The sequence below is a fragment of the Parasteatoda tepidariorum genome, chromosome 4 (genome assembly GCF_982258835.1).
Source record: "Parasteatoda tepidariorum strain Cologne lab strain chromosome 4, Ptep-v5.0, whole genome shotgun sequence".
NCBI lineage: Eukaryota > Metazoa > Arthropoda > Arachnida > Araneae > Theridiidae > Parasteatoda > Parasteatoda tepidariorum.
Genome location: NC_141758.1, coordinates 58,805,693 through 58,822,724, shown reverse-complemented (window position 1 = coordinate 58,822,724; position 17,032 = coordinate 58,805,693). Strand labels below are relative to the sequence as shown.

The 17,032-nt window shown below is 30.6% G+C and overlaps 3 protein-coding genes across 6 annotated transcripts in view; all 3 read left to right on the top strand.

Moving 5' to 3' along the window:
* The window catches only part of LOC107439507 (protein spaetzle 3), a 66,287-nt gene extending 57,130 nt beyond the window's left edge, over positions 1–9,157 (top strand). For 3 of the 4 annotated variants that reach the window (XM_016052139.4, XM_016052137.4, XM_071182340.1), the window contains one exon: positions 6,427–9,157. In XM_016052139.4, coding sequence (XP_015907625.1) covers positions 6,427–6,595 — 169 coding nt within the window. In that variant the 3' untranslated portion in view covers positions 6,596–9,157. The remainder of the gene's footprint in view (positions 1–6,426) is intronic. The other variant, XM_071182341.2, reaches the window with a different exon arrangement.
* Positions 9,158–12,003: 2,846 nt separating this feature from the next.
* On the top strand, positions 12,004–12,807 carry LOC147810987 (uncharacterized). The gene has a single exon (XM_087162180.1). The coding sequence runs from the start codon at positions 12,004–12,006 to the stop codon at positions 12,805–12,807; it is 804 nt and encodes a 267-aa protein (XP_087018306.1).
* Positions 12,808–13,119: 312 nt separating this feature from the next.
* On the top strand, positions 13,120–15,711 carry LOC147810986 (uncharacterized). Its single transcript, XM_087162179.1, has 3 exons — positions 13,120–13,587; positions 13,648–14,370; positions 14,653–15,711. Exons 1-3 carry the CDS (start codon positions 13,120–13,122, stop codon positions 15,709–15,711), a joined length of 2,250 nt encoding a protein of 749 aa, XP_087018305.1.
* Positions 15,712–17,032: the final 1,321 nt, after the last annotated feature.

Genomic DNA, 17,032 nt, shown 5'->3' with positions numbered 1-17,032 from the left:
TAAAAATCGGTAATTAGAAAAAAATTAGGAATTAGTCAATTAGAAAATTAGGAATTAGTCAATTAGAAATTAGTCAAAATTGGGAATTGGAAAAAAATCCGATGAAATGTGTTCGTTTTCTCATTTTAAAGTATTGTTTTTGAAAGAAATGAGTCATATGTGCCGATGGAAGACAATATGCTTTTTAATAGTCTTATTTTTTTTTATAAACTTTATACATTGCATGTGATAATAATATAGTTTATAAATCATATTTTTTTAAACACAATGTAATGTATAAATTAAGTAATGTATAAAAAACTTACTTTCTAAAATAAGACAAAATAATTGAAAAAAAAAGCTTTCCTAATTTGAAAAAGAAAGAACTTCGCCTTGTTTTAAACAAGTTTACTAAGCAATGTAGAGTCTTTATAAAATCTCGTTCATAAATTTTGCATCGGTAGTACTTCTTTAATAATTTATTCTCAAATGTAAGTTAAACTACTCCTACCCAATTTAAAAGCATATTTTCTTGAAAGCAAATTTTAGTTTTTAAGATCCAATTTAGTTTTTAATTGATATAAAGTGACTTATTTTGTGTTAGAGTAAGTCATTTCATAGTCATTCAATAAGATAAAAATTTTAATTTTTTTAATAGATAACCAAAAAGTAAATGTATTTTGCATTTTTATAGATAGTTTCATAATTTAAAAAAAGAAGAAAAAAAGAAGAAAAAAATTATTCTGTATTAACAATAATTTAAAACATGAATTTATTATTATTCTCTTTTTTACTTTCAATCCTTTCTTCCTAACTAGGCCGTTAAATTTTAATTGAAAAATCTGATTAAAGTTTGTTAAAGATTAATTTCGTTACTCTCTATCACTTTGTTGCCCACCCCCTATCACATTCGGGGGCGGGTGAACGACAAGGCCTAATGGTAAACGATAAGACTGCCTTAGGCCGCAGGTAAGACATTCAATTATAATTGCGTCTTTTAGGTGTGTCTTCGCCGGCCGGTCAATTTTGTATCCTAAAAAAATAAAACAGTAATAAATAAATTAAGAGGAAAAATAAATCTCGGATAAGTCCCCATCACATCGAAATGTTGACAGTGCTCGGGGGAGGGAAATATTCGTAATAATAAAAAATAATAAATAAATAAAGGGACACAATTCGAATAAAAACCTTGCGAAGGTATTTTTTGGAGGTTTATGGCCTTGGGTGTGTATATTCCACTCAGCTTGAAGAAAAGAGGCTACCGAGATGGTGTAAAAGAAGATTTTTGTTACTTTTTGAGGAGGTCAAGAGGTCATTTTCTCTGGAGGCTTCTTGAAAGAGATGGCCGAAGAAATCTTTATGGAATCTTAGCAGGTATTAAATGCTCTCAAAAACGCACATTATTTATTTGTTTGCCTACCTTCGGTATCGGGGAAGGGAAAAAAAGACTTTTTTTGTGTTATTTTAACACTTCTTGGTCTTTTAAGTAAAGTGCACTTACCAGGTGATCGTATTAGTTTGCATCTCAATTTGTATTTCTAATCTAATAGCTGTTTTTTTCCCCTCTTAAAGTGAAAATAGAGCAGAAATACCAGATGATCGTAGTAGTTGGCATCTCAATTTATATTTCTAATGTAATAGCTGCTTTTCATCTCTTAAAGTGAATAGAGCAGAAATACCAGATGATCGTATTAGTTTGCATCTCAATTTATATTTCAATTGTGATAGCCGTTTTTCTTCTCTTAAAGTTAAAATGGAGCAGAAATACCAGATGATCGTATTAGTTTGCATCTCAATTTATATTTCTAATGTAATAGCTGCTTTTCATCTCTTAAAGTGAATAGAGCAGAAATACCAGATGATCGTATTAGTTTGCATCTCAATTTATATTTCTAATGTAATAGCTGCTTTTCATCTCTTAAAGTGAATAGAGCAGAAATACCAGATGATCGTATTAGTTTGCATCTCAATTTATATTTCAATTGAGATAGCCGTTTTTTTCTTCTCTTAAGTTAAGATAACGAAGAAATACCTAAGTTGGTTTCTAATAATTACACATTTTTTCTTTTGAAGTTAGTAGGATAGAAATAACAATATATAAATAGCGGGACAACATATAAGATATTAATAACAATTAACAAAGTATAAACAAGATTAAAGCATGATATTTAAAAACAATACTCGATTTATGTAATGTTATATAATCGAGAGAAATATATTCGATTACTTATATTCAATTTCCCTTTTTTAGGAAAATTAATAATAGCAATGATTTAATATTAATAAAAATTTATAATTTAAAGGGGCATATTAATAAATTAATTATTTGAAAATTCAAAATGTCAAATAAGTACTAAGTAGATTAAGGGAAACTTATTTTCTCTGCAACATATTTTATGCAGATTTTTTTTCAAAATAAATAATTTTCTGGCGACAAAATTGCAAATTTTAGTTATATAATAAATAAAAAATTAAATGTTTTACTAAAAAATGTTATCCTTTAAATCACGTTGCATAAAAACTCAAATGAAGTGATTAAAATTAGCAAATTTTCATAATAATATTATGAATCTAATAGCGGATACAGTTTTAGATGTCTAATATTGAACCGATTATTGGATGTCTAATACTATTATAAAAGATGTTTTCATATATAATATCAGTGATCTAATAGAACAGAAATTATTATTATTACAATAAAGTATTTTATTTTTATTTTATAACCGTCGTTGAACAGCCGACCCAATTTCATGGGTTTACAACTACTTACGTTCAACTCCGTAGCCTTGTAATTTTTGAACCAATCCAGAAAACAAGGAAACTCCTGGATCAGTACCCCCAGAGGTATTGATTTGTTGTGGGAACATGGAGGACTTTGAGACTCGACAGATTTAACGTGCATCAGTCACCATTTACTACACGGGGAGTCTTCGGCCGGCGAGGATCGAACCCACGACCTCTTGGATATGGGCCCAGCGCCCTACCGACCAGGCTATCCCGGCCTCTACAATAAAGTATTGTAATTACTACAAGTCCAGCAGTCGACTGCTTGTTAAAACACTGTGCAAAGCAGAGCATTGATGTGAAGCATCACTGTTAGTGATGCTTGACATCAGTTAGTGTCAGGGAGCGGGTGGATTACCACCTTGATCAGCCTGCGAAGGGGTCGAGGATGTGTGGTATTGGCCCTGATAAACTGTTCTACCCCAAACTGCTCGCCTTCGTGGGCATGTGGTAGGGTCACCAAAGCGTTGCTTTACACTAGCTTCTGCTATTTTTCATAAGAGTAAAAAAGTAAAAGTGATAAGTGATGTCCACCGCAAAAGAAAACCTAATTGTTTTTTGTATTGTGCCATATACTCTTGAAATCAAAATAAGCTACTAAAAAGGGAGCATTTTTTTCTCAGTAAATTTTATATAAAATTTCTTAATATTTCAAATTTAATTTATTTAAATTTAAAGAAAAAAAAGATGCTGCTAAAAAATAGTATTGAATAAATTTTCTTTTCTCTTCATTTTGAAACTGTTGCTTCTAAATGGAATATTATTTACAAATAATCTTTTGCAAGCTGAACATTTTAATTGTTTGCAAATTATTTGAAACTAGAAGAGTGATTTTGCAAAATTTGTAATTAATTATCTTAAAAGCAAAATTTGAAAAATTTAGCGAAGGAATTGGAAAGAGTTACTTTGTTTATCATTATGAAAAGCTAAAAAATATTCTTTCCAAATATAGAAACAGATCAATTTTGCATTCAGTGTATGTGTACAAATTTTGACCTTAGTAGCTTCAAATTTCTATTGTTTCTATAAAATAAAACATAAATAACATTAAATGCCATGAAGAGTAGATTAGAAATTTGCTTGAAAAAACTAACTTCAAATAGAACGAGTAGATTGAAACTAAAATACTCTTTGAAAGAAAGCAAATCAAAAATGAAAGCTTCGCTTTCGGGGTCAGTCGCCTCAGGGCCTCTTGACCCAAGGTCAGTTCTTCCCATACCACCCACGCATAACCTACGACCTAGTTGGATTTTTTCTTCTGTTCCTCTGAAAGAGCATTCCTTTGTCTACTACCTTCCCATCGGTTCGAAACAAGCCCCCTCCCATTTCCAGGCCCCCATCCCCCATATTCACCTTACCTTACACCCTCCCATTGCTATCCGTTTTTTAATATCAGTGATGGAACAGTAAAGAGAAGACCGGCAACACAGTGAAAGTCACGAATGATTTTTGAAAGTTCCAAAAGATTTCTATGGACGGTAATTGCTCAATTATAGCTCTAGATTAAGGCTAGTGTTCTTGACTCCCCCCACCCTCCTTTGGCAGTATTTTGCAGCAAATGTGAGGAACAATCCCTTTCTATTGTTGTCCTATCTTGTAGCTATTTAATGTATTTTTTTTTATTCAATTCCATCTTTTCTAATTCTTTCTTTTTTTATGTACCCATAAATATCGAAATGAGATCACCCGTTTAGGAAAGCGACGTTTATATTTAAGAATGTACACGATTCGACTTTTTGTCTGCATTTTTGTCCTGGAAAAGAATGAAACTATTGTTTTCGAGAAAATGAGAATTTTCTTTCGCGTTATTTATTTATTTATTTTAATTAATAAGATTATTCTATAATAAAAATTCTTGACATTTCCTCCGGAAAGGTGCAAATTACAATTTCTAATCAAGTGAAATAACAAGATAAATAAAAATGAAATTATTTGCATAGAAAGTTGTCTACTTCTGAAATTTGGAGGGAAAAAAAACACAGTAGGACTTCTATTTAACGAAATCGCTAAATCTCCATAATAAGTTCGTTAAATGGGAAATTCAGAAAATTACCTTTTGAAATACTAAACAGGTTTTAAATTCATAAAACTAGACATAATTTAAATAACATTTGATACACCTTTATCTTGTAAACTGGTATCTACTATTTATTTTATAAATCTTGAGAAATAAAAGAAATCTGCATTTAAAGCAAGAATCGAGCAAAACATTATCCAGTGTTACACTATTATGCTACATATATTTTCAACTAAAAAAAAGCTAAATTACTGTATGAAATTACAGCTGAATTTATTATAAAAGTACTTTTAAACATGCATTACCACAGTTTAATTGCTACTGATAAATTCCTTCAATTTTGTCTGAGTTTTTCGTTTGAAATGCAAACAAAAGGGGAAAGGAATTTTATTGCTTTATCTAAAAGTTAAGTGGCCTCGAAAATCAATTCAAGGTCATATCCCCCATAAAAGGCATTAACAAGTCTGAGATGTTCTTAGATATTTTTGGCAATAGAGAAAGTGGATTTCGAAAAAAATGTCGTTAAACAGAAAATTCATTTCGTTAATTGGAAGTTATTCTACGAAGAAATTTCCAAATAGTTCTTGGTTCCTCGAAAAAATATCGCAAAACAGAGAATTCCGCCAAATGGAAGTTCGTTAATGGAATTCGTTATATAATATTTTTTCTTTTTTACCCAAAGCAAGAACAACGCTCAAATTCAATTTCTGTATGAGAAACTTACTGTCAAATCTCTTCTTTTAATCTGCTACCTCCGCCTGCTTTGCATGAATACGCTAATAAGCTAATCATTTGCATACCACAACATGCTTTATCCGTCCAAATTTCACATTCATGGTGTGTCGCCTTCCTGGTGTAGCAATTTTAATGGTCAGTATATATATATATATATATATATATATATATATATATATATATATATATATATATATATATATATATATATATATATATATATATATATATATATATATATATATATATATATATATATATATTAGAGAGAGTAATAAAAACCTTTTTAAAAATGTTTTGGAAATGTGCTCTAGATACCGTAGAAAAGCTTAAAATGAACAATTTGTGTTATAGATATTTAGATTCTTGGCTAAGCTGATACAGGCAGTTTCAACAACTAATGGCTAAAACGTAATATCTTAAAAAAATAATAAATTTTATTAATACTTTGGCAAAATATATAAGGCCTTTATATTCCAATTGATTTTGTAAGAACTGCATCAAAAATAATTAAAGACAGTTTAATTAAAACATAAAGTAGGAAACATAGGTTTTTGCAGTTCAATGAAATCGCAATACACTGTAAAATATTACCGGCACTCAGGATGCTGCTACCTTTCACCATTTTTACCGGAGCATATTACTGATCAAAAAAATCTTTTTTACCATAATTTTACGCATTCAAAGATCCAGTACTTTATACCGTGATTTGATCCAGAATTTCTTCAATGTTTCCGCACGAGCTCTATATAATATTAATTTCAATGTAACATGCTACTTTCAAAACAGATTCGATTCTGTTACAGATCCGAAATATCAGTGACGAAAAATAAAGCCATTTTTTTAGCTGAATGATTGAACACAAAAAACAAAAGCACAGAGTATGATTTAATGTGTATTTTATTTTTCAGGGCAGTGCAGACAAAAAAATGCAACGGCGAATGCAATTGCGAGCAAAAATACAAATGGCACAGGCTCCTAGCGTATGATCCTGATGATGATTGCAAAGGAATATTCATGGACTGGTTCCTCTTCCCCTCCTGCTGCGTCTGTCGGTGTCTCAGCCCTCTGAAGCAATAAATCAATTCTTGGACAGATTACTTATTAAACAAATTTTAGCATGCAGCACCATACTCTGATTCAAATGAATTTTATTGGAGAAATTTTTGAATGACGAAAGAAATCGCATCTGGACCCTGTTAAGTTGCAATTTACTTAGTTTTAAATTTCTCAATCTATCCAAAAACACTTTTGTGTTCTTGAAAAAAAAGAGTTTGATACCTGTTAATCTAAATTTTTAAAATCAAGAAATTATTTTATAAATACGCTGTTATAATAAATTATTTTGGTCAAAATATAGTATGTATGTATGTATATATATTGCCAAATAGCGGATCAGTACTGAATTAGTAGAAATTAAGAGAAATCAAGCATAAATGAAAGTAGCGTACTGTATAGATAAAATAATGCAAATTTCAAAAAACATAATAAGTTTTGTATTAAAATAATTTTTTAGAAACTGTTGATGCATACGAATTCAAGATCAATTTATCAAGAAATTCAAGTATGTGATCAAAAAAGAAAATGTTTTATCCCTTTGAACAAGATTAGATAATTATTACGTAATGACATACAAAATATTAACACAAATGCTAGCCAATTCATTGGTGTTTTACGTTCTCAGATGATTATTCATATAAAACTACAAACAAATGAATTAATAATCCAAATAAGCTAAAAAAAAATCATTTTTGAAATATCAAAGAATAAAATACAGATGTAACTAATAGCTGATATATTTAGATGGTTTTAATCCAAAGAAAAAGTAATGTTTAATGTTTTGAACTGCTTCAGTTATCAGAATTAAATTTTTCAAAAACAAAAACATGAAACGAAGCTCTTATAAAGTTAAATATAAAGATAATTTCAAGTTAACTATTTCACATCAAAAAACTAATTACAGCAGGTTTTATCGCTGTTGATTTAGAAAAAATCATAATATAATCAATTGTGTGTTATCTACTTATCACAGTTATTTTTGCCACGTTAAATTATGTCTCAGAGTTTATGCTGCATGGCTTATAATGGTGCCATAAATTGTGCCATCTAAAGAAACTGTACAATTTTTTTTTAAAGTTTCAAGATCAATATTTGATTTTGAAAAAGAACTGTAAAACCAATCCTACCGATGAACATTATTTTCGATATTTATTCTGATATGGATAATATTTGTCCATGTTTAGAATAATTTAAAGAAAGTGTGATTGTTTTTATCGCAGAACTTTTTGATTCACTATGTGAAATAGTTTCTGTGAATGCTATTTTTTTAACTTATTAAATGTGTGTTTGTCCTACATCATTGCACGTTGACAAAACATTTTTTCTTCAATTGAAGGGCTTGGATTAATATAAATGATAAGCCACACTGTTTCTAAAGGCAATATTTTTAAATCAAACGGATCCTTAATATTCTTTCCTTATGTGTACATTACAAGTTACCGAAATATCCTCCAGATAACACAGAAAAATCTTGCAGCCTGATAAGAGTTTTTCTACCAAAATACTTTTTAAAAATGTTCTCCTGAACTATTTGAAAATTCGGCTTATCATTTTCTTACCCCAAGCTTTTCGACTACATTTATATGCATGGAAGAGTCAAAATACGCAAAGCGCATTTTGAATATGGTACCTAACAAAATATGAAAGCTCTTACTATCTGTTTAAAGCTGCACATAGTAGTTATTCTAAGCTACTAATGCAAAGTCTGAAATTATCAATCAAGTATTTATGAAATTAAGCTTAGATCATGGTTACTAGTAATTTTAGATCATTTGTAGTCATAAATACCTTTATTATCGTATCATGAATTATAATTATTTGTAATTATAATTATTTATAATTATAAATTAGTACTACTTGTAATTTCAATTAAAAGTAACCAATTACATTTTACTTTCGTGTACCTAGGTATTGTTGTTATAAAAATAACTTTCATGAATAAAAAGGTTTCCAGAATGTCTCTCTAGTTTTGACTCTTCAATATGTATAGATGGCAAAAATATTTCTATCAATTTTTCACTTACTGTAATATTTTAAAAAAGAAAAATGAAACCATTTTGTATAAGTGCATTCATTAATTTAATATTTTCATGCATTTTCATTGGTTTGACGCGCACAACCTTTTTCTTAACATGATTTATTGGCATTAAGTTGTATTCTAAACGTCAATTTTTTTCATCTTTTCAAGATGCACTTTGAATTTTAAAATCTCAAACATTTTCTGTGTTACATATTATTTCATAGGATTTTATAAAGTTTGTTACAGCAAGCATTACAAACCAATTGAGAATGAGCTTAAATTGCCATTTTTAGGAAACAACTGTGGAGTCAAAACTACTTTTAAAAATTATGAAGTTTCTGTATTTTTATGTAAATTTCATTTACTGTGCAATGATCATTTTTATTAAGCTTTAGTTTTATGTAAGTATTAGTTCCTATTTTGTGTTTTTACAGTCTAATTCTCGTAATTATAAAAGATACCAGTGAATTTTTATGTAATGACTGTATTGAAAATCAAAATTCCTTAGCTGTATATATTGAGCTAGTTGTGTTTTGTTCTTAATAAAAATGTTTGAAATCTCATTGAGATTAATTATTAGCCATTTTTATAAATAGTTTTTAAAGTTTTTTTTGAAAAAATTGCAGTTTTCTAAAATCTGCAAATAACACACCTAATTCGGTGTTCTCTTTTTCTTTACATTTGGATCTGAAATATTAGATGGTACACATTGGTTACAGCGACCATATTCGCCAACTTATATGAACAACTCCATATTCTGATTTTCATAGATACCGATAATGCACATAAGTGTATCAAATACGACAGTATCGCAATCATTGTTGATAGCTATGATCATTGAAAACGGTAATATCGCAATAATTATCGATAACATGACATATCAAAAAGATAGCATCGTGAATATTATACATACTTATTTATTCCTTGGCTCTACAGTACATGAAGGACCTTGGCATCATTTATCACACAGCTCCACTTTTTCCTATCCCATGCCTTGTGCCATGGAGGATCAGGCGATAGAGCACTCGCCTCCCAATGAGATGACGTCGGTTCAAATCCCAGCGATGGCTGGTTGATATGAATTCTGCATCCGGCTCGCATCGACCACAGTACTGGCGTAAAATATCCTCAGTAGTAGACGAATCACAGGTTAGAATCGAATTGCCGTCAGGCTAACCTTGAGAGATGTTCGGAATTTTTTTCTTCGTGTAAAGCAAATGCTGGTTAGTTCCATCAAAAAATCCCCCACGAAGGCAAATTTCTTCCAATACTTGATCCAGGAGTTCTCATTGTTGAGAAATGTAGATGTAAATTTAATTAATTCGAAATCTCCCCTCCAGAGGGCTGATTATCAGTCTACATTGAACCACCAAGCAGTAAGCATTGGCTTGTAATAATTGTCTTCTAATGTATAACTTTATAATCTGAAGGGTTCCACCGTAATAATATGGAACTCGTTGTTTTGATTAAATAAATATTTGTTTTCTTGTTTTCGATATTGATTACCCTCCCTTTCTTGTATATGGTGCAATTGGCCACGAAGTATTTTACGAACTAGAGGAATTTAAAGCAAGAGAAAATAAAGTGTTATTTTTAATTTCAAGGGCAAAATCGAACAGTGTAAAGATACATGATCACTTCAAGGAGACAGCTAGTCTAATTCTTTTTATGTGCAAAGTAAGCGTTTTTATTCTTTGTTGAAGAATTCGTTTTCGTTTTGAGGTTTTGATTATTTAAAATTTATTGTTTTTTTTATATTGCTAAGGGTGTGACTTTGTGTTAGACGTTCATTATGGCTGAAACAGATTATTTAGAGAGAATTAAAAGAAAAAGGTCTAGTGAAAGAAGTAGTTTTACTAAATTAATAAATAAAATTGATTAATTATTAACTGAGCAAAATGTTGAAACAAATGTATTAGATGAGAATACTGTGTTAATTGAAAGGAATCAAAATTTAATAGCTTTGAATAAGGAAATTGAAAATATAATTGATATTAATTTGCTGGATGAAGATTTAGCTTCTAGTGAAGAATATCAGGATAAATATTTGACGTATGTAGCTAAATTAAAGCAATTGATAAAATGTAAAGGAATAAAGGTTTCAGTTAATGAACAAACAGTTGAAACTGTAAAAAATGATTCGGTTATAATTGAGCAGAAAAGAGTAGTTAATAACAATTCCAGTATTAAATTACCGAAAATTCAAATTGTTCCATTTTCGGGAGATCCGAAATATTTTAATTCTTTTTGGGATTCTTTTGAAAATACTATCTATAAAAATGAATCACTTTCTAAAATTGAAAAATTCATTTATTTGAAATCTTATCTTACTGGCCAGGCAGGTAATGTTGTATCAGGTTTTGATTGAACGAATGATAAATATGATAATTGTATTAAATTATTACATGAGAAATATGGTCGTAGAGATTTAATTTTGAATTCATTTGTTAATAAAATACTTAGTTTTCCGAGTGTTAAACATACCTCTAATATTACAGCATTACGCAAATTGTACGATGACTTAGACATCGCAGTTAGAAATTTAGATTCAAGGAAAGTTCAATCTGCATCTTATGGTATACTTTTGATACCAATAATTTTACTATTATTTCCTTAAGATTTTGTTTTAGATTTTCAACGAAAACGGAAATCTAAAGATGAAACCGATGTTAATGAATTATTGCTGTTTTTAAGGAATGAGATAGAATATCGTGAATCGGTTGCGTTTTTATATGATAAAAAGACTAACTATAACCATCGAGGTAGCTGTAATTTGCGTAACGAGCAAAATAGGTATATAAACAGAAATTTTAATAAAGGCACACCCTCAGCTACTGCGCTTAATGCACAGATGACGCAGTCAATATGCATTTTTTGCTCTGAACCCCATGACGCTTTTAAATGTAATATGTCTCCCCAAAACAAGGTAAAATTATTGAAAAATTCTAATCGTTGTTTCAAGTGTTTTAAATTGTTTCATGTAAGCAAGAATTGTCGTGTAAATAAATTACCTTGTTATAAATGTAAGGGATTAAGTCATCATAGGTCTATTTGTTTAGGAGGTAATAAGGGAATAAATAATGCTAAAGTTAGTAAAATTCAAAATGCTGAACTAGAGTTAAATGAATCTTCTGATTTGGTTGCAGTTTCTAATGAAACTCCACCATTGAGTATTTCCAATGAAGAAGTTATTAGTTCTATTTCCCAATGTAATAATAAAGAAATTGAATGTTCTAAAAGGGTTTATTTGCAGACTTGTACTGCTGAAGTTAAATCAGATTCTTCGTCTCAATTGACAAAAATTCTTTTAGATAATGGCAGCCAGCGTTCGTTTTTGCCTGAACAATTTACAAATAATTTAAATTTAAAACCGGTTGCTTACGAAGTTTTGTCAGTTTATTAATTTGGAATGCAAAGAGCAACAGAAAAGGCTTATCCTGTAGTCGAATTCGAAATTTTCAAAAAGAACACGAATTTTAGAACTAAAATTAGAACTCTGGTCATACCATGCATTACTGGAGTTAAAGTTGAACCTCCAGACCCCAAAGTAATTGAATTTATGAATAAAAATAAAATTGATATGGCTGATTCTTATTTGGAAGATAATGATAATTTGCTGAGTATCGAACTTTTAATTGGTTCAGATTTATTCTGGGAATTTCTTTTATATGAAAAGATAACTATAAGTAATCGCCTGTGTGCAATAAAAACTGTTCTTGGTTGGGTGATTAGTGGAAGTAGTTATAAACGGGAGCATACATTGTCGCAAAACATAGCGGTTATGAAAAGTGTAATTGAATCAGGTGATATGTTTGATTTAAGAAAATTCTGGTCACTCGATTCCTTAGGTATCATCAAGGAGTGTGAAACTTTATCTCTAAAAGATAAAGAAACAATTGATAAATTTGAAAGCAATTTAAAATATGAAAACAATCATTATAAAACCGGATTACTTTGGAATTCAAATCCTGATGATCTTGATAGTAATTTCTCTATTGCCAAAAAACGGTTTGATAATTTAATGATAAAATTAAGTAAAAATAAAAATATTTTTGACATGTATGCAAATATTATTGAGGATCAGATAAGAGATGGAATCGTTGAGGAATGTAAAGATAAATCCGTTAATTCTGGTTATTTCATGCCGGACCCGATAAAGAAACATCTCGTGTTCGTATCGTTTTCGATGCTAGTTCGAAGGATATTGGTTTAAAATCCTTTAATGATATGTTATTGTCAGGTCCAAATTTGAACCCGAATATTTTGGATGTCATACTAAATTTTCGAAAGTATGAAATTGCATTTTCTGGTGATATTGAGAAGGCGTTTTTAATGATAGAGATAGATGAAAATGAGCGCAAATATTTAAAATTTCTTTGGGTTGATTATGATAATTGTGAAGGTTTTAAAATTATGAATATGAAAAGGTTACCGTTCAGAGTTACCACTTCCCCTTTCATTTTGAAGGCAATAATGAAGTACCACATTAAAAAAATATGCTAATGACAAACCCGATTGCGTTAAAATGTTAAATTCTTCGTTATACGTGGACGATCTGTACTGGGTAACTGATACAGTTAATGATGCATATCGACTGTCATCTGATGCTGTAAATATTTTGCAATCCGCGAGTATGAATTTACGGAAATTTAATTCTAATTCAAGCGAACTAAAGAAATTATGGATTCAAAATGGTATTGCCATTAATGATTCAATTGCACATGCAAAGGTGTTAGGTCTTCGATGGGATACAGAAAGTGATGTACTGTTGATTGAATATAAAAATTTAGAGCAGTCATCATCTAAGTCAGTTCAGTGCACCAAGCGTACTGTTTTAAAATTTGCTGCTCAAATTTATGATCCTATCGGTTTAATTTCTCCCTTAGTTATTAAGATGAAAATTTTGCTGCAAAACATTTGGAAGGCTGGACTCGATTGGGATGACCCTCTGCCTTCAGATATTGAAACAGACTTTAACAATCGGATTTCTGAAGTTCCTTATTTAAAGAACTTTTTTATGGAGCGGAAATATTTTGATAACTGTGATAATAAGAAAGAAATTGCCGTTCATATTTTTACTGATGCTAGCACAAAGGCCTATGGTGCTGTAGCGCAATTCAGATATGCAAATGTTTCGAACGAAGTTAAGATCTCATTCATTATGTCCAAAAGTAGGGTAGCACCAATCAAGACTTTAACATTGCCCCGCTTAGAGCTTATGTCAGCGGTTATTGGTGCTAGAATCTATGATTATTTACACAAATTGTTTAGTGACATTTGCCAACAATTTTATTTGTGGACAGATTCAAAAATTACATATTTTTGGATAAAGAATAACAACTCTTTGAAACCCTTCGTGCAAAACAGAGTGTCTAAAATTCAAACTCTGACAGATCCTAAACTTTGGCAGCACTGTCCAGGAAGTTCAAATCCTGCTGATAAATTAACTCGAAGAGAATCACTAAAAAGCCTTGTTGATGATAACTTATGGAAATTCGGGTCATCTTGGCTCATAGAGGATGAAAGTAAGTGGCATCAAGAAAATACTGAATTTAATCATCAGCAGCATTCAGTTGATTTAGAACTTAGAAACAGCGTTATTTCTCAACACAGTTGCCTCGCAGATTCGAAAGAGACTTTACTGGTTTTAGAAAATTACAGTTCTTTATTAAAGGTGAAAAGAATTGTGGCTTGGTCAAAGCGGTTTATCCAAAACTGTCGAAATTATGAAAAACTGAAAGGTCCATTAACTACTGAAGAATTGAAAGAAGCCGAAGTTATTTTAATAAAGGAGGCGCAGAATAACTATTATCAAGAAGAAATTAAAACTTAGATGAAGAATGAAGATATAAAAAATAACTCCAGCATATTTTGTCTTCGTCCATACCTAGATGAAAAACAGATGTTAAGAATTTGCAGTTGACTGTTTCAATCTGAAGTGGATCCTGAAGCAGTTAATCGTATACTGATACCCAAGAATTCGAAATTTTCCGAGCTTTTGATCACTGAAAAACATAAAAAGTTGCTTCATAGTGGAGTTAATGTCACTCTTTCGCAGATTAGAAAAAGTTATTGGATTCCACAAGCCAGACAACTTGTGAAAAGAATAATTGGAAGATGCGTGATTTGCAGAAAACACTTTGCGAAACCAGCCAATCAGCGTACTGGAGAACTGCCTAAAGATAGAATTTCACAATCTCCACCTTTCTCAGTGGTTGGAATTGATTTTACTGGTCCTATTTATGTAAAACATAAAGATGAAGTTTTGAAATCTTATATTATTGTGTTTACTTGTGCAGTCACACAGGCTGTACATTTAGAACTGATTTCCGATTTGTCTACGAATAAATTTATCTTAGCTTTACGCCGTTTCATGTCAAGAAGAAATAACTGTAAAACTATTTATTCTGATAACGCAGCAACATTTAAAACTGCTTCAAGAGATATAAGGTACTTCTTTTCTATTATTAGAGGAGAAGAATTTCAAAATTTCATTTCCTCTGAAGGTATTGCATGGAAGTTTATTGTTGAGTTTGCCCCATGGTGGAGAGGATTTTATGAACGGTTGATGAGAAGTATTAAAGAACCTCTCAAAAAGATACTTGGAAAGGCTCAACTTTCCTTCGAAGAAGTCATGACTATCCTAGTTGAAATTGAAAACGTCCTTAATCGTCGACCACTCACATATGTAAGTGATGATAAATCGGAACTACAGCCCCTGACACCTGCTCATTTTTTGTTTTCTGGACTGGTGAGCGAATATCCGCGTAATTTTGCGGAACTTATTAATGTGACCCCAACGCGAGAAAGTCTGATAAAAAGAAAGCTTTATCAAACTCGTCTTCTGAAACAAGTGTGGTTACGCTGGAAAAATGAATACTTGTTGACTTTGAGGCAACATCACTTTTCCAACAAACCAAACTGTGAGAAAAACATTAAAATAGGTGATTTGGTGCTCTCTCAAGGCAAGAGTAAATCCAAATTCTTGTGGAATTTAGGCCGAGTCCTTGAAGCTTATAAGGGTCGTGACGGACTAGTTAGATCCTGTCTTATAAAAACTAAAACTGGGGAATATAGGAGACCAGTTCAACTGCTCTATCCCTTAGAGCTGAACTAAAAACTTATAATTAACATTCTAATGATATTTTAATAATTTACTATTCCTTTAAATTTGATACTTCAAATTATATTTTACTGTCTTATAATTGATTAGTGTTTATTTTTATATTTTAAGTTTAAAACGTATAATGTTTGATATAATGTAGAATTATAGTTTTGCTATTGTATATTGTTTTGTGATAATTTTTACTTTAAAATTATCAGGTGGGGAGTGTTGAGAAATGTAGAAGTAAATTTAATAATTCGAAATCTCCCCACCAGAGGGCTGATAATCAGTCTACATTGAACCACTAAGCAGTAAGCATTGGCTTGTAATAATTGTCTTCTAATGTATAACTTTATAATCAGAAGGGTTCCACCCTAATAATATGGAACTCGTTGCTTTGTTTAAATAAATATTTGTTTTCTTGTTTTCGATATTGATTGCCCTCCCCTTCTTGTATACTCATCTCTTTTGAATAGGGTTCAAAATTGCAAGGCTATTGAGTTGAACATTGGTAGTCGTGCACTCGAAATTGGGTCATCTGTTCAACGAGGTTTATAAAATTATAAAATATCATTAGCCTTTATCCTCCAGTTTTTGATTTTAAGTTTTTCAAATCGCTATTTCCCTCATCTAGCTATATTTTCCTTAGACGTTAGAACTGGTCTTCCCCTATAGGTTTTCCTTCTTGCTCTTTCATCATTCATTCAGATGTCCAAACAACTGTATTCTTTTTGTTTTTATTATATTTACCATATCTTTTTCTTTAGAAAGCTTGCTTTATTCTAAATTACTCCCAATTCTTCACACGTCTATATCTCTGATTGGTCCATATATTTCCCTCAAAATCTTTCTTTCAAAAATAATAAGTAAGTTTTCTTCATTCTCAGCGGCAGATCAAGTTTCTGCTGCACATTTGACAATAGGTCTAATTATTGTTTTCCTTCTTGAGAGCAGAGTGGCATTAAACAACTTAAGCATTTAAAGAATTATTGAAGATCGTGCTGTTAATGAGGGTAACAAAAATATTAACCAATATAAAAATAATATAACAGTTGGGCTGAAAAGTTCGTAGGCTAACATAGAAAAAAAAAATTTTTGGATAAAATTCCATTTTATTATTCAATATAGTTTCCTTCAAGGGCGATACAACGATTATAGCTGCCATATAATTTTTCGATACCATTTTTATAGTATGATTTGTCTTTAGCCTCAAAATAGGCCTTTGTTTTGCTGATTACTTCTTCATCGGCGCCAAATTTCTTTCCAGCAAGCATTCTCTTGAGATCTGAGAACAGGAAAAAGTTGCTGGGGACCTGATCTGGAGAATACGGTG